This window comes from Panulirus ornatus, chromosome 2, assembly GCF_036320965.1.
Source record: "Panulirus ornatus isolate Po-2019 chromosome 2, ASM3632096v1, whole genome shotgun sequence".
In the NCBI taxonomy this organism is placed as follows: Eukaryota; Metazoa; Arthropoda; class Malacostraca; order Decapoda; family Palinuridae; genus Panulirus; species Panulirus ornatus.
In genome coordinates this window covers 68,925,108-68,948,782 of record NC_092225.1, presented here as the reverse complement: position 1 = coordinate 68,948,782, position 23,675 = coordinate 68,925,108, and the positions used below count along the sequence as shown (strand labels likewise).

General features: G+C 39.7%; 1 protein-coding gene across 1 annotated transcript; it reads right to left on the bottom strand.

Moving 5' to 3' along the window:
- Window positions 1-255: 255 nt before the first annotated feature.
- On the bottom strand, window positions 256-20,853 carry LOC139756929 (uncharacterized). Its single transcript, XM_071676871.1, has 4 exons — window positions 20,722-20,853; window positions 15,401-15,491; window positions 3,560-4,282; window positions 256-2,504 (listed from the first exon to the last, which is right to left on the bottom strand). Exons 2-4 carry the CDS (start codon window positions 15,482-15,484, stop codon window positions 2,124-2,126), a joined length of 1,188 nt encoding a protein of 395 aa, XP_071532972.1. The 5' UTR covers window positions 15,485-15,491; window positions 20,722-20,853; the 3' UTR covers window positions 256-2,123.
- Window positions 20,854-23,675: the final 2,822 nt, after the last annotated feature.

Below are 23,675 nucleotides of genomic sequence, written 5' to 3'. Positions count from 1 at the left end.
CCAACTTTGGAAACTCATGCCACAAGCTGGACCATAGATTTTGGTTGTTTGTGTTTTTCAAACAAGGTAACCTATAATTGTAAAAGAGCAAGTTTGCATATTGGTATCACTGAGATAATAAACCGCTAATTACTAGGTCATTACCAAGAGAGAAGAAGATACTAACTTGTGTGGGGATTAACCTCACCAAAATATGTAAATGAATACCTATTACATATTACAAACATTACTGAGCTTGGTAAATGAAAAATGTCATTTTATGTAAATATTTTACTTACTATCCGCAAAATAATGTTTTGACAACAATCAAACTTACACATATCACATTATTACTTCTCTTAGTTGGTTTTAAAGTTGGAGCTGTGAAAGAAAACATGCTTGGTAACACATCCTGTACTATATTTCTTAGCTTCATTTTACATCATAAATCCTCCTAAAAGTCCAGGATTAGAAAGTGTTCTATCAATCTCATGCTGCTTCTTAGCCTTTAGTGCCTCACCCTCAACAGGCCACTGACAGAGGGCAACTCTAGCACAGTGTTTTCAGAGTCTCCTACCAACTACTACTACCTAATGTATCTAATAAAGTTCCTGCCTAATGTTCCAACCTACTTCTACCTAATGCTTTTGTCTAACATTCCTTCCTACCACTATCCATCTACTGCTCCTACCATTTTGCCAAGAGGCAGGACTAGCATATAGTGCTCACTGCAAAAAAATATAGTTAAGGAGAATGAGTTGTGTTATCAAGTGTTATGTGTGACAAGGAGAGATTGTATGTTTGAGGACAAAATGCCTGCAGTCCATGTGTGGGTGAGCCAAAAAAGAAAAGGACAGCTACCTAGGTCAAAGGAGTGCAACCTGATGCCTACTGAAGTGCTGGCTCATTAAGCAGCTGTCACTAACCCTCCCAATACCCTGAAGGGTAGTTTTCCACAAATTCTTAGGTCTTTAGTTTCTCAATTAATTTGCTTCTTAGCAGGGCCTTATTTCTTAATTATACTGGTTGCTATCTTTATTAGAATGGGTACTTTGGAAAACTAAGAAACGGTGTACGTACATATATCTCTAGCATTATTAACCGTTGAACATGACAGCCACAATGAGGCACTAGACTAATTATGCAAAACAACCTAAATAAAGTCAAAATAATGACTGGCCTATCGATGCTTCTCCTCTTTCTTCTTAAAACAAATATGGTAGATACTAAAGCAGCACACATGACATCATATCCCATTTAAAAACTATTCGAAGGCAGTGATACATACAATGCTTTATTTTGAAGATAAGTTTAATTTGTTCTATCACTGCTTTAGCATATCATATAAACCTTTTTCTCTTTGATTTATGTAACTATATTATTTGGACTGAATGAAACATGCAATTGTACAATGCAAATCTAAGAAACAAAAATTTACCTCTGATGGAGACCTGACTTGTTTCCATATTGCATTCATTTTTTACATCCAAATGCATGAGGTCAAGCAGTCCTCTGAACATATCAAAATAGTCAAAATGTAAATGAAATAAAATATCCTTAGTACCTCCCATCTTGTCCAGGTGTATTTACCTACCTGACTGCTCTAATCAGTGTAATCTCAAATAAATTCCTACCACTACCTATTTTGCTACAATCATTCATGTCTATGGAAAGAAGTAACGGCTATTCCTCATTACACAGTTATCCATCTCCTGTGGTAAAACAGAGCTTATTAAATGAGGTAATTTCCAAAGTATGCATTCAAGAGAAATTGGTATGGCGCAAATGTATCATACTGATGAATTTCAATAAATATTAAGGCCAGGTCAAAGTATGTAAAGCACATTTTTAACAGCCATGATCTTCAAACAATATAACAATATAAAAATCCTTAAATACATTAATAATCTATTAGTTTACAATGTCCACATCTTTCAAAACATAACCAGTATTTTCTCCCTATTTTTCTATCACTAAAACATTTTTACACCCTTCATGCTTAGGATGAAAAGAAAATATTTTGCTTACCCCTTCACGAGTCTCATATAGATTTATTTCACATTACTTGCTTTTGAAGAAAAAATAGGTGTATTGTACATAATGTCCATGAAGTGCATTGTATTATAGGGAAACAGTTTTGACGCTTACGAAAACTGTTGTTCTATGTCCTCCTGATTAAAATGTTTTCTCGTGTGTTGCTTTAATGAGCCATAATCTCTACTCTTATAATCACATTGATCACATTTGTAAGGTTTTTCTCCAGTATGTATTCTCATGTGCCTCTTCAGTGCTTCACTATAACTAGTCTTGTATGGACAAACGTTACAACTATATGGTTTTTCTCCAGTGTGAGTTCTCATGTGCTTGGTAAGGTTACTCCTCCACTGAAACGTCTTTCTACACTGTGGACATGCAAATCCAGTATAAGTTTCCTGACACAAATTCTGGCTTTTCTGTACTGGTTTGTCACTATTGGGATCAATAGTATCTTTTTCCTTAACATTACTAGTATACTTCATTCTTCCCTGAAATGAAAACAAGCACATATTAATCATGAACCTACACGTTTCCCACTCTAACAATGTCATTACTAAGAACAGTATATTAAAACCTCCCTGCTGCAACTCATATACCTTCTCTAAATAACAAGCAGAATGGCACATGCAAAATATCCTTCATGTACCACAAACTCTACACATAACTAGATACCTCAATAAAAATGTATAATTCACTTAGTCTGTCCTTTAATCTTACCTCTAGCTGCCTTCTGTATTCCCAAACTATTTATCCATTTACTATCACTTAAGCTGTTCACAAGTCCAAGGCATAGATTCATTGCAAGCAAGAAAGGAGGAACAGAGGTGGGTCACAGAGAAGGCACAATCACCATTAGACATGCCACTGTAAAATCTGTATTAGTGATCACAAAGAAGGAAAAGGAGTTCTAAATGTTTAAGAAAGTTGGAGTTTCAGAGACTTTGAGACAGCAGAAGTGAGAGCAACTGGGTGATGGAGAAGGTATAGCAGTCTCCTTTTATTAGGGATATGCTGTATTGAGGTAAACCATCAAAGGTAAGAAAAATATGTTTTTTCCAAAAGCAAAATAAGTTAACAAGGACTGAACCTAGCTCGGATGCATACTCCCTTTGGACTCTAGGAGGTATATCATCAGGGCCATCTGCTTTGTCCACCCTATGAGTAAGTATATTCCCATTCATAGTTCAAATGTTTCTGATCAATGTAACAAGGATAAAGTAGAGTATATGTTTTCTTGACTATCTCAATGTGCAGCTACCTTGACTGCCTAGTATATGTCCATCAAACCTTATATAAAGGGCTGAAATTAGTATCTCCAAACAAAACTATCAGAATCTCCCTTGGCCTTTTAAATAAGCTAAAGGTTGAAGGGTAACAATAGAAGTCAAGCATTTCATGGTGTTACTGAGGTCCACAGACTGAAAATCATAAGCTAAACATAAGACAAAAATCACTGAAAAGATACTCTGCTTGAATCTGGGAAATTAAAGCAATTAATCTACATATCTAAACACTAACCAGTATCCAATTTTGTCATACTTACATCATTACGACTGTTACCTATCAAAACTTTCAGCATGGTATTGATGTCTGCACTTGAACTTTGGCAACAGGGATCTGAACTTTTATCTGCAGCTATATTTTTGTTGATTTTATGCTTGTATTTGACAGAATCATAGACTGATGCCGGCTGGGAATTTTGCTGATCTGAGGAGCCATCCGTATAACTTGGTGTCAACTCTGATCCATCTGGCTCTACATGCTCAACAGGTTCTTCTTTTATTGCCACTGCTTTTCTGTTTTTCTCATCTTGATGTTCATTTCTTCTTCTTTTAGTTGTAACTTTACGATTGAACATACTGTTGGTAGTAACTTCCTTACTGGTTTTTCTTATAACATTACCTAAAGTATTCCAAGGCAATTTTGTCATTTTGTAAACTTCTTTAAATTCTGAGCCTTCCCCATTAATTTTCCCCTCATCACTGAAATCTTCACATGGAACAGCAAGCCCACGAACCATGAGAACCTCAGCAGCAGCTACAAGTTCTGCAAGGTCTTCCTGAGGTACAACAACTTCTCCAAGGTACATAAAATCAAGAAGGGAAACAAGCTCTTTATGTTGAACACTAGAAGATAGACTGATAGAACCTTTATGGGGAACATCAACCAAAACGTCTTGAAAGTATTCACTACAAGCTGCCAGGATGAACTTGTGCACCCAGTGTTCATGACCATCACATTCAAGTCTGACATCAGCAAAGATTTCCTGAAAGAAGAGGGTAAATATAAGGGCAGTAATATCAGGTGCAAGTAAATCACTTATTACCAGACTATTTTAGCATTATATCATTGTAATAGCTATTATCAAGCAGCTTCTTTTGGGAATATAATACAGATGCTAAATTAGCGTTATATGATATCTTTTTTCTCAAAAACAAAATAATGTAGTACATGCAGAGTAGTCTCAAAACATTTTGGTGGTTCACCATCTCCCAATTTTTTGTTGTTAAAAGATAGGGTTGAAAGAGATGCTTTGTGGAATGTCTTAAGAGCATATGGTGTGGGAGGCAAGCGGCTAAAAGCAGTGAAAAGTTTCTATCAAGGATGTAAGGCATGTGTATGAGTAGGAAGAAAGGAGAGTGATTGGTTCTCAGTGAAGGTTGGTCTGTGGCAGGGGTGTGAGATGTCCCCATGGTTGTTTAATTTGTTTATGGAGTGGGTGGTTAGGGAGGTAATTGCAAGAGTTTTGGAGAGAAAGGCGAGTATGCTGTCTGCTGGGGATGAGAAGGCCTAGGAAATGAGTCAGTTGTTGTTTGCTGATGATACAGCACTGGTGGCTGATAAGAGTGAGAAACTGCAGAGTTGGTGACTGAGTTTGGAAAAGTGTGTGAAAGGAGAAAGTTAAGAGTATATGTAAATAAAAGCAACTTTATTAGGTTCAACAGGGTTGAGGGACAAGTTAGTTGGGATGTAAGTTTGAAGGGAGAAAAATTAGAGGAAGTAAAGTATTTTAGATATCTGGGAGTGGACTTAGCAGCGGATGGAACCATGGAAGCTGAAGTTAGTCACAGGATGGGGGAGGGGCAAAGGTTCTGGGAGGAATAAAGAATGTGTGGAAGGAGAAAATGTTATCTTGGAGAACAAAAACAGTTATGTTTGAAGGAACAGTAGTTCTAACAATATTATATGGTTGCTATCTTGAGAACAAAACAGTTATGTTTAAAGGAATAGTAGCTCTAACAATATTATATGGCTGCAAGTCATGGGCTATAGATAGGGTTGAACGGAGGAGGGTGGTGGTGGTGGAGATAAAATGTTTAAGGACAATATGTGGTGTAAGGTGGTCTGATCAAATAAGTAATGAAAAGGTAAGGAAAATGTGAGGAAATTAAAACAATGTGGTTGGGAGAGCAGAAGAAGGAGTGTTGAGATGGTTTGGACATATAGAGAGAATGAATGGGGAAAGGTTGACAAAGAGGATATATGTGTCAGAGGTGAAGGGAACAAGAAGAAGCAGGAGACCACATTGGAGGTGGAAGGATCGAGTGAAAAAGATTTTGAGCAAATGGGGCCTGAACATACAGGAGGGTGAAAGGCATGCAAGAAACAGAGTGAATGTGAAAGGTGTAGTATACCAAGTTCAACATGCTGTCAATGGACTGAACCAGGGCATGTGAAACGTCTGGGTAAACCACAGAGAGGTCTGTGGGGCCTGGATGGGTATAGGGAGCTGTGGTTTCAGTGCATTACACATGACAGCTAACGAGTGAGTGTGAAGGAATGTGGCCTTTTCTGTCTGTTTCCCTAGCACTACCTTGCTGAAGCAGAGGGAAGCGATGCTGTTTCCTGTGGGGTGGGGTAGCACGAGGAATAGATGAAGGCAAGCAAGTATGAATATGTATATGTGTATACATGTATATGTATATATATATTGATATGTATATGTGCATGTATGGGTGTATATATATATATATATATATATATATATGATCTTTCTTCTCATGCCCAGGAAAGTGTTTTGGGAGCAGCTGAATGAGTGTGTTAGTGGTTTTGATGCACGAGACCGGGTTATAAAGTTGGGTGATTTGAATGCAAAGGTGAGTAATGTGGCAGTTGAGGGAATAATTGGTATACATGGGGTGTTCAGTGTTGTAAATGGAAATGGTGAAGAGCTTGTAGATTTATGTGCTGAAAAAGGACTGATGATTGGGAATACCTGGTTTAAAAAGCGAGATAAACATAAGTATACTTATGAAAGTAGGAGAGATGGCCAGAGAGCGTTACTGGATTACGTGTTAATTGACAGGCGCGCGAAAGAGAGACTTTTGGATGTTAATGTGCTGAGAGGTGCAACTGGAGGGATGTCTGATCATTATCTTGTGGAGGCTAAGGTGAAGATTTGTATGGGTTTTCAGAAAAGAAGAGTGAATATTGGGGTGAAGAGGGTGGTGAGAGTAAGTGAGCTTGGGAAGGAGACTAGTGTGAGGAAGTACCAGGAGAGACTGAGTACAGAATGGAAAAAGGTGAGAACAATGGAAGTAAGGGGAGTGGGGGAGGAATGGGATGTATTTAGGGAATCAGTGATGGATTGCGCAAAAGATGCTTGTGGCATGAGAAGAGTGGGAGGTGGGTTGATTAGAAAGGGTAGTGAGTGGTGGGATGAAGAAGTAAGAGTATTAGTGAAAGAGAAGAGAGAGGCATTTGGACGATTTTTGCAGGGAAAAAATGAAATTGAGTGGGAGACGTATAAAAGAAAGAGACAGGAGGTCAAGAGAAAGGTGCAAGAGGTGAAAAAGAGGGCAAATGAGAGTTGGGGTGAGAGAGTATCATTAAATTTTAGGGAGAATAAAAAGATGTTTTGGAAGGAGGTAAATAAAGTGCGTAAGACAAGGGAGCAAATGGGAACTTCAGTGAAGGGCGCAAATGGGGAGGTGATAACAAGTAGTGGTGATGTGAGAAGGAGATGGAGTGAGTATTTTGAAGGTTTGTTGAATGTGTTTGATGATAGAGTGGCAGATATAAGGTGTTTTGGTCGAGGTGGTGTGCAAAGTGCGAGGGTTAGGGAAAATGAGTTGGTAAACAGAGAAGAGGTAGTAAAAGCTTTGCGGAAGATGAAAGCCGGCAAGGCAGCAGGTTTGGATGGTATTGCAGTGGAATTTATTAAAAAAGGGGGTGACTGTATTGTTGACTGGTTGGTAAGGTTATTTAATGTATGTATGACTCATGGTGAGGTGCCTGAGGATTGGCGGAATGCGTGCATAGTGCCATTGTACAAAGGCAAAGGGGATAAGAGTGAGTGCTCAAATTACAGAGGTATAAGTTTGTTGAGTATTCCTGGCAAATTATATGGGAGGGTATTGATTGAGAGGGTGAAGGCATGAACAGAGCATCAGACTGGGGAAGAGCAGTGTGGTTTCAGAAGTGGTAGAGGATGTGTGGATCAGGTGTTTGCTTTGAAGAATGTATGTGAGAAATACTTAGAAAAGCAAATGGATTTGTATGTAGCATTTATGGATCTGGAGAAGGCATATGATAGAGTTGATAGAGATGCTCTGTGGAAGGTATTAAGAATATATGGTGTGGGAGGCAAGTTGTTAGAAGCAGTGAAAAGTTTTTATCGAGGATGTAAGGCATGTGTACGTGTAGGAAGAGAGGAAAGTGATTGGTTCTCAGTGAATGTAGGTTTGCGGCAGGGGTGTGTGATGTCTCCATGGTTGTTTAATTTGTTTATGGATGGGGTTGTTAGGGAGGTGAATGCAAGAGTTTTGGAAAGAGGGGCAAGTATGAAGTCTGTTGGGGATGAGAGAGCTTGGGAAGTGAGTCAGTTGTGTTCGCTGATGATACAGCGCTGGTGGCTGATTCATGTGAGAAACTGCAGAAGCTGGTGACTGAGTTTGGTACAGTGTGTGAAAGAAGAAAGTTAAGAGTAAATGTGAATAAGAGCAAGGTTATTCGGTACAGTAGGGTTGAGGGTCAATTCAATTGGGAGGTGAGTTTGAATGGAGAAAAACTGGAGGAAGTGAGGTGTTTTAGATATCTGGGAGTGGATCTGGCAGCGGATGGAACCATGGAAGCGGAAGTGGATCATAGGGTGGGGGAGGGGGCGAAAATTCTGGGAGCCTTGAAGAATGTGTGGGAGTCGAGAACATTATCTCGGAAAGCAAAAATGGGTATGCTTGAAAGAATAGTGGTTCCAACAATGTTGTATGGTTGCGAGGCGTGGGCTATGGATAGAGTTGTGCGCAGGAGGATAGATGTGCTGGAAATGAGATGTTTGAGGACAATGTGTGGTGTGAGGTGGTTTGATCGAGTAAGTAACGTAAGGGTAAGAGAGATGTGTGGAAATAAAAAGAGCGTGGTTGAGAGAGCAGAAGAGGGTGTTTTGAAATGGTTCGGCCACATGGAGAGAATGAGTGAGGAAAGACTGACCAAGAGAATATATGTGTCTGAGGTGGAGGGAACGAGGAGAAGAGGGAGACCAAATTGGAGGTGGAAAGATGGAGTGAAAAAGATTTTGTGTGATCGGGGCCTGAACATGCAGGAGGGTGAAAGGAGGGCAAGGAATAGAGTGAATTGGAGTGATGTGGTATACCAGGGTTGACGTGCTGTCAGTGGATTGAATCAAGTCATGTGAAGTGTCTGGGGTAAACCATGGAAAGCTGTGTAGGTATGTGTATTTGCGTGTGTGGACGTATGTATATACATGTGTATGGGGGTGGGTTGGGCCATTTCTTTCGTCTGTTTCCTTGCGCTACCTCGCAAACGCGGGAGACAGCGACAAAGCAAAAAAAAAAAAAAAAATATATATATATATATATATATATATATATATATATATATATATATATATATAAAATATATATATATATATATATATATATATATATATATATATATATATATATATATATATACCATACATGCACATATACATATATATAGTAGGGTTGAAGGACAAGTTAATTGAGAGGTAGGTCTGAATGGAAAAAACTGGAGGAAGTGAAGTGTTTTAGATATCTGGGAGAGGATTTAGCAGCAGATGGAACCATAGAAGCAAAACCCACCCTCAGACACATGTATATGCATAAATGCCCACACATGCACACATACATACCAATACATTTCAATGTTTATATTATTTTTTTTTTTTTTATTATACTTTGTCGCTGTCTCCCGCGTCTGCGAGGCTAGCGCAAGGAAACAGACGAAAGAAATGGCCCAACCCCCCCCACACACATGTATATACATACGTCCACACACGCAAATATACATACCTACACAGCTTTCCATGGTTTACCCCAGACGCTTCACATGCCTTGATTCAATCCACTGACAGCACGTCAACCCCGGTATACCACATCGCTCCAATTCACTCTATTCCTTGCCCTCCTTTCACCCTCCTGCATGTTCAGGCCCCGATCACACAAAATCTTTTTCACTCCATCTTTCCACCTCCAATTTGGTCTCCCTCTTCTCCTCGTTCCCTCCACCTCCGACACACATATCCTCTTGGTCAATCTTTCCTCACTCATTCTCTCCATGTGCCCAAACCACTTCAAAACACCCTCTTCTGCTCTCTCAACCACGCTCTTTTTATTTCCACACATCTCTCTTACCCTTACGTTACTCACTCGATCAAACCACTTCACACTACACATTGTCCTCAAACATCTCATTTCCAGCACATCCATCCTCCTGCGCACAACTCTATCCATAGCCCACGCCTCGCAACCATACAACATTGTTGGAACAACTATTCCTTCAAACATACCCATTTTTGCTTTCCGAGATAATGTTCTCGACTTCCACACATTCTTCAAGGCCCCCAGAATTTTCGCCCCCTCCCCCACCCTATGATCCACTTCCGCTTCCATGGTTCCATCCGCTGCCAGATCCACTCCCAGATATCTAAAACACTTCACTTCCTCCAGTTTTTCTCCATTCAAACTCACCTCCCAATTGACTTGACCCTCAACCCTACTGTACCTAATAGCCTTGCTCTTATTCACATCTACTCTTAACTTTCTTCTTCCACACACTTTACCAAACTTAGTCACCAGCTTCTGCAGTTTCTCACATGAATCAGCCACCAGCGCTGTATCATCAGCGAACAACAACCGACTCACTTCCCAAGCTCTCTCATCCCCAACAGACTTCATACTTGCCCCTCTTTCCAAAACTCTTGCATTTACCTCCCTAACAACCCCATCCATAAACAAATTAAACAACCATGGAGACATCACACACCCCTGCCGCAAACCTACATTCACTGAGAACCAATCACTTTCCTCTCTTCCTACACGTACACATGCCTTACATCCTCGATAAAAACTTTTCACTGCTTCTAACAACTTTCCTCCTACACCATATATTCTTAATACCTTCCACAGAGCATCTCTATCAACTCTATCATATGCCTTCTCCAGATCCATAAATGCTACATACAAATCCATTTGCTTTTCTAAGTATTTCTCACATACATTCTTCAAAGCAAACACCTGATCCACACATCCTCTACCACTTCTGAAACCACACTGCTCTTCCCCAATCTGATGCTCTGTACATGCCTTCACCCTCTCAATCAATACCCTCCCATATAATTTACCAGGAATACTCAACAAACTTAAACCTCTGTAATTTGAGCACTCACTCTTATATACACAGACATAAACGTATGTACACATGTACATCTTCATACTTGCTGCCTTCATACATACCTGTTGCCACTCCACCACACATGAAAAACAGCACACACACACACACACACACACGTGCACGCGAGGTAGAGCTAGGAAAAGACAACAAAGGCCACATTCGTTCAAACTCAGTCTCTAGCTGTCATGTGTAATGCACCAAAACCACAGCTCCCTTTCCACATCCAGGCCCCACAAAACTTTCCATGGTTTACCTGACGCTTCACATTCCCTGGTTCAATCCATTGACATCACATCAACCCCAGTATACCACATTATTCCAATTCACTCTATTCCTTGCACGCCTTTCACCCTCCTGTATGTTCAGGCCCCAATCGCTCAAAATCTTTTTCACTCCATCCTTCCATCTCCAATTTGGTCTCCCACTTCTCTCATTCCCTTCACCTCTGACATATATCCTCTTTGTCAATCTTCCCTCACTCATTCTCTTCATGTGACTAAACCATTTCAATATACACTCTTCTGCTCTCTCAACCACACTCTTTTTATTGCCACACATCTCTCTTACCCTTTCATTACTTACTCGATCAAACCACCTCACACCACATATTGTCCTTAAACATTTCATTTCCAACACATCCACCCTCCTCTGCACAACCCTATCTATAGCCCATGCCTCGCAACCATATAACACTGTTGGAACCACTATTCCTTCAAACATACCCACTTTTGCTCTCCAAGATAACGTTCTCGCCTTCCACACATTCTTCAATGCTCCCAGAACCTTCGCCCCCTCCTCCACCCTGTGACTCACTTTGGCTTCCATGGTTCCATCCACTGTTAAATCCACTACCAGATATCTAAAAGACTTCACTTTCTCCAGTTTTTCTGCATTCAAACTTACCTCCCAATTAAATTGTCCCTCTACACTACTGAACCTAATATAAATACATGTATATATATATATATATATATATATATATATATATATATATATATATATATATATATATATGAGAAGAAAGATCATGAGAGGCAAGTGTTTTGGGAGCAGCTAAATGAGTGTGTTAGAGGTTTTGATGCACGAGACCGGGTTATAGTGATGGGTGATTTGAATGCAAAGGTGAGTAATGTGGCAGTTGAGGGAATAATTGGTATGCATGGGGTGTTCAGTGTTGTAAATGGAAATGGTGAAGAGCTTGTAGATTTATGTGCTGAAAAAGGACTGATGATTGGGAATACCTGGTTTAAAAAGCGAGATATACATAAGTATACTTATGTAAGTAGGAGAGATGGCCAGAGAGCGTTATTGGATTACGTGTTAATTGACAGGCGTGCGAAAGAGAGACTTTTGGATGTTAATGTGCTGAGAGGTGCAACTGGAGGGATGTCTGATCATTATCTTGTGGAGGCTAAGGTGAAGATTAGTATGGGTTTTCAGAAAAGAGGAGTGAATGTTGGGGTGAAGAAGGTGGTGAGAGTAAGTGAGCTTGGGAAGGAGACCTGTGTGGGGAAGTACCAGGAGAGACTGTGTACAGAATGGAAAAAGGTGAGAACAATGGAAGTAAGGGGAGTCGGGGAGGAATGGGATGTATTTAGGGAATCAGTGATGGATTGCGCAAAAGATGCTTGTGGCATGAGAAGAGTGGGAGGTGGGCTGTTTAGAAAGGGTAGTGTGTGGTGGGATGAAGAAGTAAGAGTATTAGTGAAAGAGAAGAGAGAGGCATTTGGACGATTTTTGCAGGGAAAAAATGCAATTGAGTGGGAGAAGTATAAAAGAAAGAGACAGGAGGTCAAGAGAAAGGTGCAAGAGGTGAAAAAAAGGACAAATGAGAGTTGGGGTGAGAGACTATCAGTAAATTTTAGGGAGAATAAAAAGATGTTCTGGAAGGAGGTAAATAGGGTGCGTAAGACAAGGGAGCAAATGGGAACTTCAGTGAAGGGCGTAAATGGGGAGGTGATAACAAGTAGCGGTGATGTGAGAAGGAGATGGAATGAGTATTTTGAAGGTTTGTTGAATGTGTCTGATGACAGAGTGGCAGATATAGGGTGTTTTGGTCGAGGTGGTGTGCAAAGTGAGAGGGTTAGGGAAAATGATTTGGTAAACAGAGAAGAGGTAGTAAAAGCTTTGCGGAAGATGAAAGCCGGCAAGGCAGCAGGTTTGGATGGTATTGCAGTGGAATTTATTAAGAAAGGGGGTGACTGTATTGTTGACTGGTTGGTAAGGTTATTTAATGTATGTATGACTCATGGTGAGGTGCCTGAGGATTGGCGGAATGCGTGCATAGTGCCATTGTACAAAGGCAAAGGGGATAAGAGTGAGTGCTCAAATTACAGAGGTATAAGTTTGTTGAGTATTCCTGGTAAATTATATGGGAGGGTATTGATTGAGAGGGTGAAGGCATGTACAGAGCATCAGATTGGGGAAGAGCAGTGCGGTTTCAGAAGTGGTAGAGGATGTGTGGATCAGGTGTTTGCTTTGAAGAATGTATGTGAGAAATACTTAGAAAAGCAAAGGGATTTGTATGTAGCATTTATGGATCTGGAGAAGGCATATGATAGAGTTGATAGAGATGCTCTGTGGAAGGTATTAAGAATATATGGTGTGGGAGGCAAGTTGTTAGAAGCAGTGAAAAGTTTTTATCGAGGATGTAAGGCATGTGTACGTGTAGGAAGAGAGGAAAGTGATTGGTTCTCAGTGAATGTAGGTTTGCGGCAGGGGTGTGTGATGTCTCCATGGTTGTTTAATTTGTTTATGGATGGGGTTGTAAAGGAGGTAAATGCAAGAGTCCTGGAAAGAGGGGCAAGTATGAAGTCTGTTGGGGATGAGAGAGCTTGGGAAGTGAGTCAATTGTTGTTCGCTGATGATACAGCGCTGGTGGCTGATTCATGTGAGAAACTGCAGAAGCTGGTGACTGAGTTTGGTAAAGTGTGTGGAAGAAGAAAGTTGAGAGTAAATGTGAATAAGAGCAAGGTTATTAGGTACAGTAGGGGTGAGGGTCAAGTCAATTGGGAGGTGAGTTTGAATGGAGAAAAACTGGAGGAAGTGAAGTGTTTTAGATATCTGGGAGTGGATCTGTCAGCGGATGGAACCATGGAAGCGGAAGTGGATCATAGGGTGGGGGAGGGGGCGAAAATTTTGGGAGCCTTGAAAAATGTGTGGAAGTCGAGAACATTATCTCGGAAAGCAAAAATGGGTATGTTTGAGGGAATAGTGGTTCCAACAATGCTGTATGGTTGCGAGGCGTGGGCTATGGATAGAGATGTGCGCAGGAGGATGGATGTGCTGGAAATGAGATGTTTGAGGACAATGTGTGGTGTGAGGTGGTTTGAGCGAGTAAGTAACGTAAGGGTAAGAGAGATGTGTGGAAATAAAAAGAGCGTGGTTGAGAGAGCAGAAGAGGGTGTTTTGAAATGGTTTGGGCACATGGAGAGAATGAGTGAGGAGAGATTGACCAAGAGGATATATGTGTCGGAGGTGGAGGGAACGAGGAGAAGAGGGAGACCAAATTGGAGGTGGAAAGATGGAGTGAAAAAGATTTTGTGTGATCGGGGCCTGAACATGCAGGAGGGTGAAAGGAGGGCAAGAAATAGAGTGAATTGGAGTCATGTGGTATACAGGGGTTGACGTGCTGTCAGTGGATTGAAGCAAGGCATGTGAAGCGTCTGGGGTAAACCATGGAAAGCTGTGTAGGTATGTATATTTGCGTGTGTGGACGTGTGTATGTACATGTGTATGGGGGGGGGGGGGGGCCATTTCTTTCGTCTGTTTCCTTGCGCTACCTCGCAAACGCGGGAGACAGCGACAAAGTATAAAAAAAAAAAAAAAAAAAAAAAAAAATATATATATGGAAGCGGAAGTGAATCATAGGGTGGGGGAGGGGGCGAAAATCCTGGGAGCCTTGAAGAGTGTTTGGAAGTCGAGAACATTATCTCGGAAAGCAAAAATGGGTATGTTTGAAGGAATAGTGGTTCCAACAATGTTGTATGGTTGCGAGGCGTGGGCTATGGATAGAGTTGTGCGCAGGAGGGTGGATGTGCTGGAAATGAGATGTTTGAGGACAATATGTGGTGTGAGGTGGTTTGATCGAGTAAGTAATGTAAGGGTAAGAGAGATGTGTGGAAATAAAAAGAGCGTGGTTGAGAGAGCAGAAGAGGGTGTTTTGAAATGGTTTGGGCACATGGAGAGAATGAGTGAGGAAAGATTGACCAAGAGGATATATGTGTCGGAGGTGGAGGGAATGAGGAGAAGTGGGAGACCAAATTGGAGGTGGAAAGATGGAGTGAAAAAGATTTTGAGTGATCGGGGCCTGAACATGCTGGAGGGTGAAAGCCGGGCAAGGAATAGAGTGAATTGGATCGATGTGGTATACCGGGGTCAACGTGCTGTCAATGGATTGAATCAGGGCATGCGAAGCGTCTGGGGTGAACCATGGAAAGTTCTGTGGGGCCTGGATGTGGAAAGGGAGGTGGTTTCGGGATTTATTACATGATGGCTAGAGACTAAGTGTGAACGAATGGGGCCATTGTAGTCTTTTCCTAGCACTACCCATATTGAGCAGTGCTCCAGAGCCTTTGACATGTGACTGTGTGGATGCTGTTATCAACTATGATATCAACTATGAAGCCTAGGAGAAATTTTCCCTGAAGTAACCCACTTTCATCAAGAACATGTTTCTCACATGTTGAATACTGATTCAAAAATATTATGTAGCAGGACATGGACCTACCTTGTTGTATATCTCTTTAATTGCCTGTAGAAGCACTGAATGATGGTGGTCCCACTTCACTGACACAGATTCCTTCTCTGCCATTTTCCACCTGTTAGATTATTGAATTATTCAACTGCAATTCATTATCAAATCTGTCTAATAGAAAACTAATTCTCTGTTCGGTAATTATCTTTGAGTTATCATCACTCAGATCTGCTAATCTAAATTACCCAAAATATATGAACATTACAAGTGGATGCAAATGGCCTCTCCAAGATGATGATGAAATACAAATTAATATTAAAAAATACAGAATGGAAGGGACCAAGAAATGTGTCATTTTCTGAAATTTATGAATAACTGAAACATGGCCCCAAAGATTGTGTTTGGCCTGTGAACATATCATGGCAGAACAAAGATTTTTATACCTACAGTAATTTAAAAGTTAACCGTTTGTACTACCGGCAATCTTCATTATATGCAAGGGTGGTGTTAAAAAAGAAATGCAAAAATCAAAATGGCATAAACCCCTTTTTACAGGTATGAAATAAGGATATCTTCCAAAACCTAAGTAGTACCGTTCCACGGATCAATTTTACTACTCTGTCACAACAATTTCCAGCTGGAAATTGAAGAAATAGTATTGTAAAACAATTTCAAATACTGCAAGAGCAAAAGCAGTGCAGGATGGTGATGAGGGCCTAAATGTTGAAAGGGGAGGGGGTTGCTGGGTTGTCTTTCTGACTTCACGTCACTATTAGGAGGCATAGGGTGGGTGACATATAGGAAGAATGCACAAGCAAGGGGCTGTCATCATCACACAGCATCAACAGAGAGGCACTGGCAATACTGGTGGATGATGTAAGAGAGGCAGCAGGTTGGAAGGTCAGGTTGATGGGTCAAAAGAGGCAACTAAAGTGGGGCTGGAGGTGGCTAAGCATGGCTTCAAGAATTGGAACATGGTAGACTGCTTTGCCTTTTGTTGCTTCTGGGAATAAACCTCCTTGTGGGGAGCAAGGACAGAGAGCAAACTATGTCTGAAATGCAGGCTCCTTTCCATTCTAGGATTCATAACCACTGCTTTGTGAGAGAGTCTAAACCTCTCAAAAAGTCATTCAGCCTCTTCATAGTCATGTCCCCAACTTAAAGGCCCACATCTTGCTCCTGTCCTTGTCATCTTTATTAACAATGACACTAGACCCAGCACACTTGAAAAGACAAGTATTTCAATTCCTCCAAAATTTGTAATTCATTTTCCTTGTCTATTCGCTATGTCTTTCATTAACTTCTTTATATTTTAAAAAATGTCCAGCCTTGATACGGACTTGTTCATGACTGGAGCTGCCAACATTAAAAAATGTATTTATTCATCAAGTCTTTCACATTTACTTCATTATGTGAAATAACAAGTTCAAATACATCTGCTTCCTCAAGGTCTGAAAGGCCATCCCCTCTCACCTTACATCCAAGTAAACCTTAAAAGTCATTCAATGAACTTTCCCCAGATTTTTCCAAGCATAGTTCATGGTGGAGGACATTGCAGCATCTCATGAAACTTTAATATTATCAACTGCAGCCATTACATGGTAGGCTTTCCATCATTCATGAACTGTTGACTTGTCAGGTCTGTTATATCATCAAGAAGCTGAGTGATGGCTCTTCTAAAGTAATAAGCCTTGAAAAGTACTTTACCCACTTGATCAAGGGGATACAGCCAAGTTATGGATCTCACTCACCCAACTGAGGCCACTTTCAGGAAATATAAAGATAAAAGATCTACCTATTTGTCTGGCAATCCATTAAGTGAAAATCTAGTGTACATAAGAAGTGATGTGATGTAAAAGATGAAAAACCTGCTAAGTCTCTGGATAGAAAACCAGACTCAGAACAAGTCCAATCCATAAAGTGCTAAGTTAGTGTATAGGAGCAATGTGATGGAAGAAATACCTAATAAGTCTCTGGACAGAAAACTGGAATCAGAAGGTGCCAATACCAAGTCTGTTATATCATAAAGAAGCTGTGTGATGGCTCTTCTAAAGTAATAAGCCTTGAAAAGTGCTATAACCACTTGATCAAGGGGATACAGCCAAGTTATACAATAATATTTGGAAAATAAATTAGGGAAGACAACTCAAGACCAACCTTTGGTATGAATAAGTAAAGCTATTCGAGGGGTTCAAAAGGTATGAAAGTTGGAATAACACCTACAGTATCGGATGAAAATCCTAAAGGAAGTTATACACCTCAACAAGTCTTCAATGGGAATGGGTTAAATTGGAAAAGAATCCAACTAGAAGTACATAGAAGAATTCATTAGCATAGGGAAAAAGACTGCTCCAAGATTAAAGGCTGCTAAGCTACTTGAAGCTTCTGTTATGGATGAATTTTGGGGAAGACATAAGCTTAAGCCTTGGCTCATTTCATTCGGAAAATCCTATGGCTATCAAAGGATACATGATTTGGCATTCTAACCAGAAGGATTAGGTCATCCAAAGTATTTTTCATGAATGGTTTATTGGCTCTTTCTGTGCTGTAGGGCACTACTGTGCCAAGAAAAATTTAGTCTGTAAAGCAGTAATTATTCTTGTAATGCACCAGGCCATCCCTAACATTTGGTAAATCCAAAATGTTAGGGTGGCATTCCTTTCTAAAAACACCATTTCCATACCTCTGCCTTTTGATTTTGGCAACACCTTAATGATTAGCATTCAACCAAGGAGTGGTGAAAAAATTACATCATGAATGTTGTGGATCTCACAACGATAAACAATGTTTGGGGTAAAGTATGGCCTGAAAGTGTCCATGGTTTCTCAGGTTTTGGGCGAGCATAAACAATACCCCAAGTCCAGAGGACATTCATGATTCTTACCAATATGTTTCCTCTGAAGAAGGTGCAGAAAAAGATGAAGCTGAGGCTGCTGTAATCCTGTAATCTCACATTTTGAGGATATGACCAATGGAGAACTCATGTATTTGGAGATAGAAAATTTCCAAAAGGAAAGGGCAGAAATCTCCTACCACATGCCACTTTACAACCAAGGGCTTAGCATATGTATTTGTCTAAGGTTGTGGCCCTCATTAATAATATGGATACCAACCTTCAACATACCCCCATGTTTCTAAAGGGTTTTACAATTTTTCAGGTAGCTACAGGGAAACTTTATTTGAAGGAGGTGAAAAACGAAACAGGTGACCTAATCATAACCAATAAGTTCTCAAATACGAATGAAGACATAACAGTGAAGTTCTTTGAAAGATATAGGGATAAAACAACCAAAGTACATAACAAGAAATCGAGAAAGAAACTGATGTGAAATACTTTTACAGAATAAGAGTGGTGGATGAACGTAATAAACAAGTAAATGCAGACAGCAATAGAAATTTAAAAAGTTTAGTGACAGCATAGAATGTCCATGACATGAAGCCCCCTGAGATTAAAAATCCATGCCCATACAGTACAAATATGTAATGATGCATAACATGTAGTTGAAGCAGTTGGTAGGAACATTAAGTAAAACCCTCTGAAAACATTGCGCTAGAGTTGCCCTCTGCCAGTGGCCTCTTAACGGTGAGGCACTAAAGGCTAAGAAGCGACAGTGGAGTTCAACAGTTATGGAGGCTCTTTTGCCATGGTCACCCCTTTGAGGGAGTTCCCAAAGGGAACAGGTGTAGAGATATAGATAACATAACATGTGTATAGAAAAGAATGTACACTATGGCAATCATGTAATTCAAGGGCACCACAGAAGTAGAAAAGCATATTAATGGATTCCTCAGATTCAGATGTAAATTAGAAGGGAGCTGACAAAACAAGAAGATAAGTGATAGTGCTCAGGGCTATGAAGATTAAAGATGTCAGCAAGTATATACATACTTGTAAAGAAACACAACCTATGAATACCTAATATAACATCCCCCAGCAGCCAAAATTTTCCTTATTTTCAGTGTTATCTGAAAAAAAGTAAGTTCACTGTGACCTTTCACCTGCTAGGTTAAGGTGATGATTGTTTCCTTTCAAAAAAAAAAAAAATCCCAGCGAGCAAAACCATTTCAAGTAAATGTTCCTCAATAAGTGATAGGTGTAAGATATATATCAATATATTTCAACCATAACATGAATTTCAAGGTAAATCTTGGCCCTTTGATGAAATTCACAAGCCCTTCATAGGTTTTGTTGGTTACGACAAGTTTCATCTGCTTTACCTATAATTACCCAAAATTTTCCCTAAGCTTCATAGCCCTCCCTACTATGCCTTTTTTTTCTTATATTATTTTCATCATTATTATTTACATAACATTTTAAGGAACCCCAAAATTTCTACTCTGTAGTAAGAGTTCACTGATATGCTTTTCCTATTTAGTGGTACCCTAATCAAAATATACATGGACTGAATAATTTACCTAAATATGAAGACCTTAGACTGGTTAATAACTGTTCAATAGCAGGTCAAACTTTCAGTTCCTGATGCAAACCTACTTAAGAGTACGTTGCTCTAAACTCTTATGTCAATATATCCACACCTAAGGTTGATATGTTACTCTATACATAAATACATTCACCTTAGAACATCACAATCTATTCTCATATAGGTATCATTGTTTCGATTATTTTCACTCGCGTAACTCACGTTTTCCTTCATCTTCTGAGTCCTTCCCTCCTTTGTTTAGCATTAGACAAAATACATGTAAAAGATAGTACTGATTATGCTGGAGATTCATTCTTCTTATCAAAGAGCATCTACAGTATTTGGTAATCTTAGATCCTTACCTTAAGTGTTAGCACTAATTCCCTAATCTTGCCCTATAACTGTTACCAGAGATTCTCTAGCATCTAAGTATATATCTATTACAAACCTTGAGCTTACTACAAGGAAGAGATAGATGTACACTGCATTTTATTGGATCAACCTTCAATTAAAGCTACAAAAAAATTGAGAAATATGCTGATCATGACTGAAAACGCTAATGAATGAAAATGTGAGAAATTGAAACAATACATGGCTCTACAACAAACTCTTTCCCAGGTATAAATAAATGAGTGACAATTAACAACTTGCCATTATGTAATAAAACTTCAGCATCATACTGAGGCCCATATGGTTCATTAAGGTGAGATGAATTTCACATTCAGTTAAATCCTCCGCCTTTGTATGCTGCTGCTGGTATAACTCCCTGTTATCAGTAACCAAGGAATAAAGATACTCTTTCACCGTACATACTCGATTAACTATTAGAGTAGGACAGACTTTGCTGAGAAACCTTATAAGACAAACACAAGGAATGGTATACTTAAATGAAACTAAATTCCTATATGTCATAGAAATAATATTCTTCCTCACCTAAGTTCCAGACGTGAGTCGACGATAGATAATAGATCCGATAAGATGGTCGCTTCCTGCACCAACACCAGCCATCATCGTCTTCACGGGAATGTTACAGGAAGAAATCATCACAACAGAAGACTATCCCTGGTATTTTATTAATGAGACCAAATCAGATGGTAACTATACAACGGATATTTTTTTTTCTACTCTACTTCATATGTTACATACATATAAAAGAACTAAAGAAGCGGACGTGAGAAGTTATCTTAGTCCAGAGCATCCTGCTATCTAGTAAACTTTGAAGATATTACTGAAGGTATATCAAAACGTTATTGGATGACTGAAATACGGGAGAAGCTTAACTAGAGCGATATCTGGCACTTCCTCTCTGCTTGTATGTGGAGATTTTATTCTTAAAGATATACTGAGCAAAAAAAACTACCAGGAGAGAGTGGCAATCTCTCTCTAGGAAACATCATACTGATATATATATATATATATATATATATATATATATATATATATATATATATATATATATATATATAAAGCTAACAGTGGACAAAAACTGGTATTTAATCCCAATTAGTGGCTAGCGGTCATGCCTTCCTAAAATTTAGCTATATATCAAAAGGTACAGTGAATCGCAATAATAATTATAGGCTTGATTTGGTTATTCTGTCATACTACGGATGTATCATTTCCGATGAATGCTTATTGTAAATAAAACCAACAACTTTGGGCACGTCTCCTGAAATACGAGACATTTTTCATCCTGGTACGGAGGTGGTGATTAACTTTTTTCCTAAATTGCATAGATTATGATATTCTCTTAAGTAATACCAACTGACTGAAGGGCTGCAAAGAGGAAGATAAGCGAAAAAAAATATGATCAAAGCACGGAGAAATAAGGAATATTAAAAAGCAAGGAAAGAGCCGATCCATAAGTTTGGGGAAATGAAATGTGATTACGAGAGGAAATTATTTTTTATGAATCAAAGCCAAAGGAGTCTCACCCACGCATTTGAAGCACAAGAATAAACATCTTTGTTCTGTATATGACATGAAAATGACCAAACACAAGGGCAGTAATAGTGTGTATGGTCTTAGAATTACCCGTTTTTCACAAAGTCGACAGCCATGATTACCCTTTTAAGTCGATAAGCCTACGCCTTAAATAACCAACCAACAACCCCACACACCTATTTATTTACAGCATACATGGTCTTAGAATTATACGAAACGCCTTTTTTTCTTTCAGATGACTGACACGGTTCTTCATGGCCATCTCGGATGGAAGGGAATAAAGAAAACCATCATTGTTAAAGCAGAAAAGATTTACCGAATTATCTTGTTCCAACGGCCTTCTGTGATCTGCTTCATTAAAAAGACTTCCTGTGCAGTGGCTTCACACGATGTTTACTGCCTGGTCCTTTGGTAGATGAGGTTTAACCCACCTGCCTTCCTTTCTCCTCGTTGAACCAGGCAAGTTGTACTTTAAGTTCAACATCAAACACTGTACAATGAAACGAGAAGTAAGACACACGATAGGTGGTACTTTAAGTATATAGCAATCAAACATATCAAGTACCATGGCCATAATTCTCTTTGTTCATTCCTAAGAATATGACATCTCCCATGAAAAACTTCTGCTGAGCCTCTTACTCAATAGGTGACAGGGGAAGGTATGAATTTATAGATTCCACGATCGTCAACTCCTTTAGTAACCAACTCTCAAATTTCCATCCGGTCATTGCAGTTACTTGGTAATTCCAAATTTCTATAAACCTTCATCAACTGAGATTTTTCGTCATTGTTATAGCTCTCTGATTTTGCCGTAGGGAAACGTCTTTACTGAATGTACATTTTCTCTCCTATCTCGCTTAGAATCCAGCTTGGTTAGGATCTCTCACGGTCAAGTGGTCTGAATGGTCCTCAACTTATTCTAAGCCTTCTCTTTCGTCCTTACCCACGACACATTCATGCACTGAGAAACGTGTGACAGTACATTCATATTGATCTGGCCAGAGGAAGCAATTCTGCGGAATTAATGGAGCTCCAGCCACTCCCTGGTACCCCCAATGTTCTAAACAGCTCTCATAACTTCCTCCTGTTTAACGAGAGACCGCTGGTTCCCACTTCGTCTGATTCTTACCAACAGTCTCGTAATGAATTACACCCCTAATGATATCTCTTCCTCTGTGCCCGATTCTTCACACCAAAGCAGAACCTTACCAAATCACCCATCCATCGACTTTGAACAGTCTTAAGTTTTTCCAGAACCCAGGAAGGACCTGAATAATCTAATTAACATCAAGATTACAGTACAACCACTTTCTGCTACCAACTGTAGTGACATGGAATCGACTGCACAATGTCACGCAGAATGATACAGAAGAAACCAAGGAATGAATACCTCCACAAGAAAATAAGTTCCTGCTAAGTATGTGAACATGAGAGTAAGTAGGTAACGTTTATCCTTTCAAACACTTAGAAACAAAATATATCCACAAGCACTAATTCTAAACTGTGCAAAACGATATGAAAATTCAATCATATTCACCTATTGGACTTTAAAATAGCATGGCAAGTCCCAACGGTGTTGTATGAATGCGGTGAAAATGAACGGAAGAGGGTGAATGTGTGTGGTGTGAGGAGGGTTGATCGAGTAAGTAATGACTGGGTAAAAAAGAGGTGTGGTAATGAGAAAAGTCTGGTTGAGATTGAAGAGTGTACTGAATGGGTTTAGACATATGAAGGGAATGAGTGAGGAAAGAATGATAGAGTATATATGCGTCAGAAGTGGAGAGGACGAGCATAAAGGAGGACCGAACTAGGGAAGGAACGACAAAGGTTTAAAGTGCTAGGGGCCTGAACATCTAGGAGGGTGTAAGGCGTGCACAGAATACAGTGCATTGGAGCAATGTGGTATACTGAAGGTGACGTGATGTTAATGGACTGAACCAGGG